The 15,808-nt window shown below is 30.2% G+C and overlaps 1 protein-coding gene across 2 annotated transcripts in view; it reads right to left on the bottom strand.

Moving 5' to 3' along the window:
• LOC142328760 (N(G),N(G)-dimethylarginine dimethylaminohydrolase 1) overlaps positions 1-15,808 on the bottom strand; it is a 78,456-nt gene that overhangs the window by 32,289 nt on the left and 30,359 nt on the right. For both annotated transcript variants that reach the window (XM_075372781.1, XM_075372780.1), the window contains exons 2-3: positions 12,707-12,809; positions 5,298-5,395 (exon numbers count right to left, since the gene is read on the bottom strand). In XM_075372781.1, coding sequence (XP_075228896.1) covers positions 5,298-5,395; positions 12,707-12,809 — 201 coding nt within the window. The remainder of the gene's footprint in view (positions 1-5,297; positions 5,396-12,706; positions 12,810-15,808) is intronic.

Here is a 15,808-nt window from a genome sequence, read left to right as displayed (position 1 = left end):
AACATCACAAAATCTCCATTTAGTAGAAAGTAGCATCCTGGTAAGTGAAGACATGTTTTTGGTTCTAGACAGATTACTGATTTCACAAAAAGGATAAAAAACAGAACAAGTATATGTCAAATTTTCTTTGAAAATCGGGAAATCAGCTTCAAAGACTTTTGACCTCTTTTAAAAACAGCTTTCAAGGATAAATGTCTGAACCAGTCAAATATTTTTATCAGTCAAATGTGGATCAACTCATTCAAAGATTGCTATGAATCAGTTGAAAATGACCCCCATCCAGCCGGCGTTTCACTTCAAAATCCAACAAAAACATTGTGAAAATTCACGATTTAACATACTTTTACCATAGACTTAGAATTAGGGAAATGGGTGATGAACTGAATTTAAGTTTTTACACTGTTTAGTCAATTTTAACTGAAGATTTGAAAATGAATCGTGTCCATGAAATTCATTCTAAAATTGTTATCAGACCAGCAGAAACAACCCCGACTTTTTTCCCAAAAAACTAATTAATCAAGCTGAACCTGACTGACTTGTTTAATAGGTGATGAATCATGGGGTTTATGGGTATGACCCAGAAATAAAGACAAAATCATTGCAGGGAAGGGTCCCAATTTGCTATGATTGAAAAATAGTGTGACAAGTCAGTCGAATGTGAAGTGGTTTTCTTTGATTCTACAATGGATATCGTACATCACAAACTTGTCCTATTGGCAGATGATAAACCAGGAATACAATAACAGTGTCCATCAGCATTTGCATGAAAATGTGTGGAAGAAAAAACCTGCACTCCAGACAAGAATTGGATTCTCCATCACTACAATGCATTGACTCATAGTGCATTCTCAATCGCATAATTTTTGGCCAAATCCCTGTACTTCAATAACCCTGATTTAGATCCTGCTGACTTCTACCGTTTCCTAAATTGAAATTGTTGCTGAAAGGAAACCGATTTGACTCAACTGAAGATATCCAGGCAAATACAGAGAGGATTCTTAACACCCTTAAGAAAGAAAATTTTCACAAATGTTTCCAAAAGTGGAAACACTGTTTGAATCTGTGTGTTCAATCAGAAGGTGACTACTTTGAAGGAGATTCGTCACAATAGCCAGTAAGTATTACCATTTTGAAATTACAAACCCAGATGTTTGCCATTTTGAAATTAAAAGCCCAGTCTTAAAACTTTCCAATCACACCTCATATTTATTTTTAATTTTCTTTTTAAACAACATACATTTCTAAACATAAAACACAAATAATTTTTTATTTATATATTGATAGGATTTTATATTTACGCTCTACTTTTACGATTAGAAATGATTTTTCTAGTACTTTGATGTGTACTACTAGAAGCACTTTGTAAGTTACAAGGGCAAATGAAATAGAAATTAAAATATGAAATGTGTTCAATTTAACACCAGAAACATTTACATAAAATAATAATGAAAACAAAAGACATAATGTTTTCATCCGATAATGAATCCAACAAAGTTAAATTTAAAACATTTATTATTTACAAGTAAATCTAATATCTTAGAAGGACTCATATCTTTTGAAATACATGACTTAAAAAAAATGGGAATTCAACTAGCATCTTCACTAAATTTTAGCAATAGAAATTAACCACATAATTTATGTATGCCATGACCAAACAGTTGGAGCTTACAAAATTAAGCAATAACAAATTATAATATACAGCCACTTAATTATAAGTTAAGTAGTGTGGGGAAAGAGATAATCAAGATTGGTAGAGAAGGGAAGGTAACTAACTGACAACCTTCACAGTGATTGATTTCCAAAGTACTGTATGTACTTTGACTGCAGCTCAAGTATTCAAGACTTGGGTATTAATCATTATTATTTGTTAGCTATATTACTCAACTATTATTTAAGTAAAGTAGATTTTTTCTTTTTATTCTTCAAGTTACTACTACAGCAAGTACACCTAACTTAATTTTCTGATAATATCATAAAATATATTTTTTTTAAATTATATAAACTTTTTATTAGACACAATTTTTAATTTCTTTCTATTGAAAAAATATTTTAAGTATAAATAATAAATTTTAGTTACTGTAAAATACAATAAGGGAATGAAATAATTGATACTAAGAACTGTAACACATTATCTTTTGTTGTATTTTTGTAAATTTAAAAAAAATGTAACTTCAACTTTTAAGACAATAACATCGGTTTTAATTTAAAAACAGAATAATTTTTTTATAAAATATAGAAATTCTACACGCTCTTAATATTAAAACGGTAAAAATTACAATAATTTATACATTACAATATTTTTAAAGTATAATATTTTAATAACTGAATGTAAGTTAAAATATCCTTAGGCCATGCATGGATTCAAGTTACAGATTTTACAGCATTAATATGAAATACTCATTTCCTACAAAAGATTGTGATTTTATAAACTCTAGAAACTAGTAATAAAATTATGGACCTGAGCAAAGTAAATACATTTAAAAAATTATTTACTTCAATAACAGAAAATACCAGTTTTTATAATCTTACAATTTACCTGATATAAATTTCTCATGATCACAAAAAATCAAACAACCTACTTTAATATGTTGGCTTGTAATTCAATTCCCAGCAGGGATGAATTATTTTAACCCTAAATTTTTCTGTATATAAAGTTACATGAAAGAAATCATACAGATTTGTGTTTAGTCAGACTTTAATTAAGTAATTTAATTTTTAACTTAATGTAAAACTCGTAGGTTCATTTTAAATCACACAAAAATGCTGAGTAAGAGGATGTTTATAGTTATATTTTGTCAGTTAATCATTATTCTATTGTTTTAATATTAGATAAATGTAGTTTGTTGATGGTAATTAATTATGCTTGAGTTGTATTCTATGAAGTAAAAATTATTTATGCACTGAAATAGAAGTATTTCACTGCACTGTATTTTTATACTTCACTGAAGTATTTTTATTTTATACTTCTATTTACATATGTAAATAGAAGTATAGGGCAAGTCATATTAATAAATCTTTGTAAAATTTTGTAATGTTATGTAGCACATATATTCAAAAATGTTTTTAAAGCTTTCTAAAATTATTTTTTTTTAATTTCTAAAAACAAATAAAATATACAAAAATGTATATTTTCAAAACCTACCAGGTGTGATAAAAAAATACGGTGAATGAATTTTTATAGCGGCAACTGCCGACGCTAAATCCATATGCTGTAATTTGTCCAATAGCGTGATCAACTGAGACAGGCAGGGACAAGTTGTAACACGTTCGAGCTTGTTGCCACTAGAGTGGCCACTTCGAGTGCCAGAGCTGCTAGAGTGAGGTTGTTTATCGTGTCTGTCGCACAACACGGATTTTGAACAACACATTAACATTAAGTTTTGTTTTAAATTGCAAAAGAGTGCCAAAGAAGCTTACGAAATGTTAGAATCAGTGTACGGCGATAATGTGATAACTTTGAAGACTGTGTACAAGTGGTATTACCGATTTAAAAACAGAAATGAGTCTGTTGAAGACGAGCAGCGTGCGGGACGTCCAGTAACCTCAAAAACAGTTGAAAATGTGAAAAAGTGGAAACAATGGTTCGTTCAAACAGGCGAATGACTATTCGAGAGCTATCGGAAGACCTTAACATCTCGTACGGATCCGTTCAAAGCATTTTAAGTAATGAATTGCAAACGAGACGAGTGAGTGCAAAATTTGTTCCCAGACTTTTGAGTGATGAACAGACGGAAAATCGTGTGTCAATTTGCACAGAGTTGAAGGGTCGTCTTCATGCAGATCCGGACTTCGTGGCCAAAATTGTAACTGGAGATGAAAGTTGGGTCTATGGCTATGACCCTGAACGAAAATGCAGAGTTCCCAATGGAAAACCAGTTCATCTCCTCGCCCTAAAAAGGCACGTCAGTCAAAATCCAACATCAAGGTCATGCTCGTTGTTTTTTTCGATAGTGAGGGCATAGTGCGATCAGAGTTCGTTCCAAGGGGAACAACTTAAACTCTGAATTTTATAAGGGTGTACTGCAACGTTTGCGAAACGATGTACGAAGAAAGCGACCAGAAAAATGGGCCAATGGTTTCCTTCTTCACCACAACAATGCGCCGTGTCACACCTCGCTTCACATTCGCGAGTTTTTGGCCGAAAAAAGTGTTCCTGTCTGTCCACATCCGCCATACTCACCGGATTTAGCACCATGCGACTTTTGGCTCTTCCCAAAAATTAAAACTGTGCTTAAAGGAAAACGTTTTGACACCATTGCTGACATTGAGAGGGCCACGACCAAGCAGCTGAAAGCCCTTCCGAAAGACGCCTTCCAGAAATGCCTCCAGTCATGGAGTCAACGTTGGGATAAGTGCATTGCTAGCCCAGGACAGTACTTTGAAGGAGATTAAATCGAATTCTATGTAACCTTATTACTTTTTTTAATAAAAATTATTCACCGTATTTTTTTATCACACCTCGTATATGCTACCCTACCTTATCACAATGATTATTCGGATCAAAATGTATTTTTCAATTGTAATACTGAAAACATTTTTAATTTAATTTAACAATAAAATATTAACAGGTTAATGCTCTGAATAAATTAATACGTGAAAATTTAACTGACAATTTTTTTTATAAAAAATAAGCAAAATCTTTTTTGAAAATTAGACAAATTTAAGGTGGCATTAGACACTGGACAACAACATACTTACAAGGTTCAAATATATTTATGTATGTTAGATGCCTTACATCTAACACCTATCTTGTTAGATGTATGTTTGATTTATGATGTCAGGATGCCTGTAATGGTAACAGATAACCTGACACAAGACAAAGCAATTCCTGAAAATGACAGCTATTCACAATAGTAATAAGTATCTCATGCCAAGTTTACAATAAGGTAAGTGAGGAAAGAAGTGGTTTCTTTTTACCTTCTTCACCGAGCAAAATATAGTGTCTTATCATCATGCCAAATCTTCTGAAGTGCAGTTTATATTTAGCCCTACAATGTACATCTTGACTCTGTCCACTGTAGGGACTGGCTGTACAAGAAACATCTTTACTCTCAGAGAAAGGAATTCAGACTACTGTCATTTGTATGTCAGATGTTTAACATGTATCTCAATCACAAAAAAGACTGGGGCAGGTAGTGTACAATAAATAAATCTATAAAAAATAATGTAGCAACAAATTAATTTACAGTAAATAATCAATTTATTTTATTCTATAAAAAAATATATACCCCAGTATCTCAAAAAAAAAATGGAAATTAAAACTAAAATTATCAGAAAATAATTAAAATTTAGTTTACCTTAATAGTTGTACAAGGAAATTCTGGAAATGCAGCAGCCACTGCTCTTGCACCTGCTTCGTTCGTCCATTTTGATAACCCCACAAAGAATTCCCTACCTAAACATAAATTTCATCAAAAATAATCTATAATCACAAAAAAGTAAAAGAAACACACAGATTATTAAATCTGTTTTGCATTATTTTAATACAGAAATACTATGTATCTATGTATAAATATTTTATTATTACCTGGTGTAGTAAAAAGTCTCTAAATTATATTTTTCTTTTTCTGTATTTCATATCTACATCAGACAAATAATAATTTCATCTTAAATATTTCTGTTATTTTATTTAATTTGGTTTTTATTAATTATAATTTTTGAATTCTATTCTTACATGAGAGTAGTAATATAATAATTTCAGCCAATATTCTTAAGAAAATTAAACCTTTTATTGGTAAAGGATTTTAAAGGAATATAAATATATTCCTTAAAAATATAAAAAATATTTGTGTAACATTAAATATTACACAATGTAATATTAAATATTGTTTAATATTTGTGTAATTTGTGTATTTTTCTGGTAAGACAATTTAGAGATTCTTTAGATCCTTTAAGACAATTTTGAACTACGCAGAAAATGTTTTAATAATAAAGAATGAATCTTTAACAGAAAGTATCCCAGTTTTTACAAGAGTTCAACAGAATTATAAACTCATCAAACTTCAATAGGTTAATAGGTAATATTATTAAATAAAAAATATATACAAAAGCATACATATGATATGGTTGGCTGAATGACCCTAATTGGTGAAGCATTACATGATGACAGTAGGCCTTAGTAGTCACGCCTAATTTCATGCTCTGATTCTATATCTATTATGACAACTCTTGGCTTCCTTTAATAACGCCCAATTTAAGTCATTCCATCAATTGATATAACATTATTATATTTTATCCCTCTTCAAATTCTAGCTATAATGCATTTATCACCTTATAAATAAAATTTTTAATCTTATTTCCTTAAAATGAATATTCTATTTATAAACTAATAAAAAAAAAGAAATTAGTTATCTGACTTTTTTTATACATTTTTAGGTGATGTATTATATTTTGTTAACAGAAAAATCTAATACCAGAATCATTCAAAAAAAAATTTCAAAATGTTTTTTTATTCAGAAAATGACTTATTATTAAATGGTATACAAGAATTACATTGGCAGTAATATTTTAACATCTGTTTTCTATTTATTTCAGAACATACAACATAGTTTATTTATTTTTTAACACGATTCTGCACATCTAGATAATAAAAGAAAATTTTAACTTTCTAGGTTCGACAATTCCAAATTATAGTTTGTACTAAACGTACAAAGTAGACTGTAATAAAACTTAAACCTCTATCCATTATCCAATTTAACTGGAGCAGCTGGGCTAATCATCCAACTTTTCCAACCAAATTCTATTGTGTATAGGTCTGTTGCATAACCGAATTGATTTTCCCAATATTAGGACAATAGGCAGGAACTTACTTAACTTCAGGATTCCCCCATCATTTTATCCTGTTAGATAATGTTAGTAGCAATATCAGATCGACCAACCACTTCACACATCAATTCAACCAAAAGTTGAAATATTAATGTATTCCTGTCACTCGAGGAATTTAATTTTAAAAATTTTTAATTTAAAAATATCAATATTAATCTGTTAATTTTAAAATCATCAATAATGTCAAAATTGGATGAGATGAATGTAATAAGGATATTATTTTGCAGCTTTTGGGAAAATTAACCATTCTTCAACAAACACAACTTTTCTTAATCTTGTATTTTGTTTTCAATATGTTTGTACCTTGCACTGGAGAATTATCGTGATAAAGAACCCATACTTTCATCCTTGAGTTGGGCACAGCTTCTTCGAGAGCTAACATTAGGAGGAATTCCACAGAAAACCACTACCCTGTAACTATCTTCAAAATTTCCAACACAGATCGCTCTAAAATTCTACTCTCACTAAAAAACACGGCCAGGATTTCTTCTTCACTGATCAGGATTTTTGAACAGCCACAGGGGTTACTTACATTCGAACACCCACACCTTGTCGTGAGCCTTGGTTAGGATGTCATAATATTATAGCCAGGTTTTATCACCTGTCACAATACTGTTCACATTGGTTTTGGTTGGTTTGCTTGGTGGTTTATTCCGCCACCACCCCATTCAGTCGCCCTAAAGCATAAGACCAAATGTCTGCGCTATAAACGGCTACTGAGCCTCGAAACAGTTTAGTGACCAGTGTCCTAATTAGCTCCTAGAGCTAACCTAAACGCATGAGCAGAATAAGCATGGTACCATACACCATTCGCTTGCGTGTCCCACACCCACTTGTCATATATCACTAAAATAGGTAGGTGCACCCCATCAACTACTAAAACATATATGAGTATCAATAATTAATTTATCTCGTCAAAGACCGCAATTTACTGTCGCGCCTAGGCCGCTGAATGCCAGCAAGTACCAGTCCAACATTAAAGCGCTTGGAGCCTTAATCTGGTTAATACCCAGCCATATCTCTCAGTTAGCTTCCGACAGCAGCGTGGTAGGAGTCTTTTCCCTTAGGTAAACTACTGATGTCAGTTGAACAAACCAACCGCATCAAGTAACTCCCACATGGTCTGACAATGTGGATCTTGCCACATTGATTTGCCGCTTCTGAGCAGCCAATTTTTTTATCATACAGTCATATGACTGTATGATAAAAAAGCCAAAGCCTCCTTCCAACAAGTCAGAAAGCAACCCCAGTTTAGGCACCCAGAGAACAGTCTGCCAAGTGACTCTCTTATGACAGGCAGCAGATGATAGAAAATATCCATGTCAAGTTGGTCAATCCCCAGTGCCATTCGAGAAACCACTTCGTCTATATCTATGGGTTCCACAGCCCGTATGCCAGGGAATGGTGTCTCACCCGCCCTAACGCCGACTTCTGCTTCACCCTCCGCAGCATCTGGGAACAGAGTATCCAGGAACACCTGGTAAGTCACCACAGATGTTAAAGTGTGGTCACAACCACCAAACCCGCATCAAACAATGGACAATGGACAGCACATGCAATGGCTTTGGCCGGTAACGTGACTTCGTGAGCTGCCAGGGATTGCGCTGCAACTCACGCATGAAGTCTTGCCAAAACTTGAGTTTGGCTTCCTTGATGGCATGAATGTACTCATTACGGGCACACGGGTAGATCCGCAGAGACCCTCAGCGTGCACATCATCAATGATAATCCCCGTTAGCAGGCAATGCTGACATCTTTTCCTAGCGGACCAAGCTCCTGCGTGCAGCACTCTAAGGTCAGAGGACCACCACTTTTTCCCGGGTTTCCGCCTGCTTTAACAGACAGCTCCCCAGAAACAGCGGTCATGACGGCTCCAGGCACTCTACTACTACTACTACTACTACTACTGTTCACATAGGAAGAATTCCTATTTTAAAAATTTTTCAGTATTTAACAGTACCACAAAACACAACATCAAATCTGATCATTGGTCAAGTTATGCAGCACCCAGAGGGACAAAGTTTTCAAACCTGAAGGTGACCTCACAAAACAGCATGAATTGCTGAAGCATTAATGCTCAAGGACACCTCTATTTAGTGATAAGTCACATACCTGTCTGACAAGCATTTTTTCATACTGCAGCAATGTTTCCTTCAGTCACAGACAAAGATGGTCGACCTGACCTTGAAGATCTTCAAGGCCAAAATTTCCTCTTTCAAACAATCGATACCACCTAAATATTGTTGTACAGAGAGGACATTCCTATACAAGTACAGGAGTCATTTCCTCTAAACACTTAACCCATGTGCAAAATTACCCAGGGTATTTAGATTTACAAAATTACTACCTTTTTTCACTAACACAGCTAAAAAGCAAATGGTACTGAGACAGTGACTAAAGTGGCTACAGTGCTGCTTGGGACCTGTCTAAACACCTGCTAACTTGTAATTGCTTGTGATGATCTGTTCTGTCATATTGCAAAACTTTCCTAATGCCTTTTGCACAATTTTAAAACAATTCCTATTAAGTGATGTGTATTGCTTTATATATTTTCATTTTCTTTTTTTTATAAATCCAGTTACAATAGAAGAGAATAATAGGTTTAATTTATGAAGGGTTATATTGGAATCTAAAAAAAAGAAACATCTATAGAAATGGCAATTTTATGGTTGAACCAATCCCACAAAATTACACAGCAAAAAATTTGCAAATCATTCAATCCCACTGAAACTTGTCATATCGTTAAGGAAGCTTGATAAACAACATAGAATTTAAAAAATTTTCTGAACTGATTTCAGTTATGTAGATGTTAAAATTAGATAAGGGATTACCAAGATGTTACCTAAACAAAATGTTTTTCCCTTCCATGATGATAACATTTAAGATTGCTAAATAAAGGTGGCTTTAACTAATTTATTCCACACTTTCTTTACCTTTGCAGAATAGATTTGCTAGAGTTACACATAAGTAACCATAAAAAATAAATTTTAAAACTCCATAAGCCATTAAATGTAAAACAAGAATTCCTTTTAAATTTATATTCACAAATGAAAACCCATAAAAGTATCTTTTTTTAAGTTTTAAATAAATATTTTCCAGTTATTAATTACAATAACACTATAAAGCAACATTATTGCAAAACATTTTAAAATTTTTTATTGCCTCAAAACATTATCAGTTAATAAAATTTGTATATTAAAACAGAACTGAGTTGATTGTAATGTTATATAAATATTAATGAGATAATAAAATTTTAAGACATTCCTAACTATACATATAAATATTAAATTGTCACTTTAAAAAATGTAATAAAAAATTATTAATAACATATAATGTTAAAAAATAATCTCCAACAGAACCACAGGTTATCAAACAAAATATTATTCAATTTATTTTTTTTTACTTGTCAATATAAATTTACTAATAGATTTACCAACTAATTTATACCAGTTAATAAATAAAATATATTTGAAAACAACAGAATTTATAATATAGAAACAGCAGTATTCTATTTATCAATCAGATCACAATTAATATTATTATGTGTGTAGAATATTGGTAGATGGTCAACTAGAGCCTTCCAGTGGAGGTGATAGTTCAAGGTCAGCCAAACCAGTTACATTTTTAAACTACTGCCCCTCTGATCATTACTCTGTTATTGGATTCAGATTAAAATACACCCTAACCTAACAACCTGTCATTACAAAAAGTTGCATATAAATATACAACAAAGGGATGCAGATGCATATGGATGCTGAATCAAGAAAGCTAAACTAGACTTCAAAGTCTTTCACAACATCAAACAAATGAATCATAAATATTAGCATTATCTTCTTGAAAAGTCAATGGGAAAGAATTAATTTAAAAATTAATAAATTAAAATATGTATATGTTTACAACTAACCTCATGGTTATAGGGATCCAGTCTTAAATTCAAAAGATTTTGGGTTTGAGTCTATGTGTACTTTTTTTTACTTTTATTTTTTCTTATATAAGCACTACTAACACAGATGATTTTGTATAATATAGATTTACAAAAATATTTATACGAATCTAGAGAAAAAGTTATACAAAAATAATGTTATTTGATTTTAATATAACAATTATTTATCTAACAATTAGATATGTTTTATAAAATTTGAAAAAATTAAAATAAATAAATTTAATTTTAATATTCAGTGTGTTTGTTGCAATCTTTCTTTATTTTTCGAATTAAGCTCTCCGGAAACACCATAAGGTATTACTTCAGAGGATGAATGAGAATGACATGTATGAATGTAAATGAAATGTAGTTTTGCAGAGTCTCAGGTTGACACATTCCTGAGATGTGTGGTTAATTGAAACCCAACCACCAAAGAACACTGGTATCCACTGGTATTCAAATCCATGACATCCCCCAAGAATAAGAAGCATATCTGACAGGCATATTTGGAAAAATAGAAGTGGTGCTACCATTGTCCACATTACTGTCCAGGGCAGACAGTCATCTTACAACAGAGTTTATTGATGCCTATTTGTAGAGTGATAGGAGAGGAATCATTACTTTAAAATTCAAGATGGCAGCTTCCAACTTGGGCCATTATTTCTGATAAACTTCATTTTTAAACTCCATTACCAGGATTTGAACCTTAGAACTCTCGACTTCAAAATCAGCTGATTTGTGATGACGAGTTCACCACTGGGTTGGTCTAGTAGTGGACTGCTTGTTGCCATCTGAAAATATTTATGTTTCATTTGCTTTTTTTTATTTATAATTATCATCCATTGTAACAAGCATACTGAAAATGAAAATATATTAATTTTTTTTTTATATTTAAGTTTTACAAAAAAAAATCTGTTTTCTTTCTATTTGTCAATCCTTCACTCTCCTGTGACCCCCTATTCCCATATGTTCATAAATATTTTGGGGTTAATGATTAATAAATTCAATTAAAATAATCAGCAAATATGAAATTCAAATAGTTTTTTCTAAATTCTAATAAACATTATTATAAATACTATATAATAAAAAATCACCATCAGCAACAGTGGTATATGTAAGAAAAACATGATAACTTAAACCTCAAATCTCGTAATTATGAGACTGGAACACCCACCACTTGGATGCTATCACTGCTGTGATAGATATCCAAATAAACCAATCGAACCACTCAAGAATATTTAAAGAGTTTACTCAAAAATGAGGCCATGTTGGAAACTGCCATTTTAGATTTAAAATATGTATATACTACCTCCCTGCAAAAGGGCATCGATAAACTCTGTTGTAAGCTGTCATATGCCTTTGTGATGTATTTTTGCCCATATACTGTTGCCAATCAGTATTCCAAGACCATCAAAATGCAGATGATATTCATCCTAAAGTAACACTCTTCACTCTGTTCATCCAAAAAAAAAAAAGAGGTGGCTCGGTAATGAACACCATTACGCTAAGATAATATTGTATATGAGTATATACTGCATTTATAAGGATGCTGGTTGTCTCTTCTACTGAGAAGAATAAATAAAATGTACGTAAAGTTCATAATGTAATTCTAATCTGAAGTGTAAAGACTTATTAATATCTAAAAAAAAAAATACTGATGGAAGTTATTCCATCAGGAACAATTTCAATTCCTGATAAAAGCATGTCAATAGAAATGATAGGTAAAATTTAATTTACTTCAAAGAAGGTTTCAGTCGAAATTAGATGATGTGAATCATTATGATTCAAAAATTATCTTACCTGTTCAATAAATGTTTAGGAAACATACATTTGTAAAGTTAAATTTTAAATTAAAGATAGTCCATGTTACAATTACATATTACATGTTAATTACAATATATGTTAGTCCATGTAGCAATTTTTAAATCAGATTAAGTATACAATTAACTGAATACTTACCAGTAAATAAAACATCACCACCATCCAATTTAGCAGTTTCATCGGTAATTTCAACAATCGGCATATCCAGTTCTTTTTTAATGATAGCTCGTACTGTATCCACCTGAATAAAATATTAATAAAATTGAAAACATTTATATCATAAACAAATTTAATTTAATTAATAAACAGAAAATGCAATAACTATAAATAATACAAAACAGACCATTCATTTATAATAAAAATAACTGCTAAAAATTTAAATAGTTATCACTTAGAGCATAAACAGGAAATTTAAAGACATTAAAAGAAGATATAATCATCACAACATGATATTAACAATGAAGATAATTTAAACATAAAACACTGCAATCATCAGTTAACATATGTGTATAGTAAGATAATAAGCATTTTATATACAATACATCAACGGAATAAAAGTTAAAGCACAACAAAATAATTGCATATCAAAACACATAGTTAAGGAACATCCTAGTTAAGATATATATTATTTTATTGTGGGTATATTACACAAGAACTTAAGTGTGCCAACAAGAAAGAAGGGGAAATGATGAATGAACACTATGAATCTTTATTCATGCCATGAGTAAAGTTAGGATTATTATGGCCTTCTCTCTATAAATCTTGAACAGAGAAAGTTATATGCGCGTGTGTGTGTGCATGTGTGCATACACACACCTGTGTAATTTTAATTATATTTTATAAATGTATTTCTTACAGAGTAGATTAATTAATCTTATATTAATACAACAATTTGAGGTAGACAAATTACAATAATTTACATATTAAAACCACTAAGCCTTTTTGAAAGTATATAAATGTGTTTTATTGAACTAATTCACATTTCCTACAATAAAAGAATTCTTTTCACACCTACTGGCAAAGCAACTTCAACCTCATTTTAGTTCAAATTTATAAAGAAATGGAATAAATTCTGACAGCTCATGATGCTAGTATTTTTTTTTTTTTTTTTTTGCTTCTGACAAGAAAAAAAGAAAAACAGCCATTTTAAGAGATATATAGATTAATTAAAAATTTATTTGAACTAGTAAAATCTTTCTAAAAACAATAAAAAGGCAATAAAAAACCCATTTATAATAACACCTTTCTTATTTTAAATTGAAAACTAATATTTATAACCAAATAGCATAAGCCAAAAGACCCCAAGAAATGTAGCATATTATTTAATTACAATGTACAAAATTATATTTCTTGTTTTTAAAGTGAAAGTTTATTATACGTACAAGCACTACATCCAAATATACCAAGGTAGGATATTTTCTTAATAATAATTGAATCTCTGGCTAAGGGGGATAGAATTCACAAACCAATATCATTAAAATTTAATGCGAGTCGGCAGGCCTTGAACTATCAACCTCCCATCTGGATGTTACTCCTATTCTACTCAAGTCATACATCAGTCTTTGTAAAAAAAAAATAAATCATAACTAAAAATGGTTAAAAAATAAATATTTTTATAAAAAATTTTGCAATAAATAATTCAGAATTCAGTTTTTGATAAGAAATATAACATTACTAGTACTTAATCTTTAAAACTGGTTTAAATTATAATTATTTTATAGTGGTAATGCTGTTAACCAACTATGCTTGATATTTAATCACACCAACACTTTCGTTCTCTATCAAAATTGTTAATTATTACAATATCTTTTTTTTACTATAAAAATAATGGTAATATTTATATTTTGAAAAGTTGTACACATTGCATGGGTTAAATATAATAAATGAAGTTCAAAGTGAAATCACTCTCCCCTTCCTACCACACATGTGCATGTGCTCTCTCTCTCTCTCACTCTCTCTTACTCTGTTAATTTAATACACAAATTGCTTCCAAATATTTTATCTTATTAATAAAACATGTCATAACTTACGTAGAAAAAATTCTTATGTAAACGTGAGTTGTTTTTCAGCTTTCTACTTTAATAGCTTATTAACAACTAATTCCACAGTTAATGAAATTTGCTATAAAATTATTTTCCCACAATATACAAAAACACTAATATATATAAATAAATTTACATTCTGATGATGCAGAACTCTCTATGAAAAACACTGAAAAAAACAAAGGTAGTAAATAGTACAATTAATTTTAATAAGGAAATTTAATTTTGCTGCAAGGAGGAAATTTTCTAAGCTATTTATTAATATAAATAAACTGACAAGGAAAATGTCTTAAGAGACAGAATGAAACTAGTTAACTGCAAACAAAATAATTCATATTAAGTGAAGTGTTTATTAAATAATTATATATAGCGATAAAAAAATAGATGATTATTTACAATTTAACTTCCTTTAACTGTTTATCATTCAATCTCCCTTGCCTTGAAATAATATATAACACTAAATTAAAAAAAAAATTTACATATACCACAATAACAGTTCTATTTATAACTATTAATAAATTACTTAATTTTAAAATAGTACACTAAACTGTTAAGTGTAATATTTTAAGTCTTAACACAGAAATTAAATTTTTTTAAATTTTATTTAAATTTTTGAAAGACTAAGTCAAGAAATTAAGTCTAAATTAAGAAAAAAGCACGCCAGTGTATACAGTTTAATATTCTATTTGTCTTAGAATTACAAAACATAACAAATAAAATGTATTTTATTTTGTATTAACAAAAAAATTCAAGTCTGAAATAAACTTTATATTTCTACTAATAAACCTAATCAAAGTGTTATCACTGGTACAATTCAAGATGAGAAGACTAAACAGTAAAATATTAATAAACTAAATAATGTATGTAGTAATTTTAATTTTTTCATGCTAATAGAATGAATAATTTCTTTTAAAACACTGTAAGTAAATTGAAATAATTTATTTAATTTTTAAATAATAAAATTAATGCACATCACTGATATTTTATGGAAGTCTGTTTCTATTAACCAAAGATTATAAAATTATTTATTCTTACTTTTTTTTTAATTATTACTTTCATAAAATAATTAAAATTTGTCCTCAGTTTCATAATATTTTTTATGCAGAAAAATCATTACAACTGATTTAAAAAATTAAAAAAAATTTTGTGTGGCTAATCATGCGAACTGAATCAGTTAACGTTCTTCATACTATACACT

This window comes from Lycorma delicatula, chromosome 8, assembly GCF_047948215.1.
Source record: "Lycorma delicatula isolate Av1 chromosome 8, ASM4794821v1, whole genome shotgun sequence".
Lineage (NCBI taxonomy): Eukaryota > Metazoa > Arthropoda > Insecta > Hemiptera > Fulgoridae > Lycorma > Lycorma delicatula.
The sequence above is the reverse complement of the archived record's forward strand: the minus strand, read 5'-3'. Positions and strand labels throughout refer to the sequence as shown.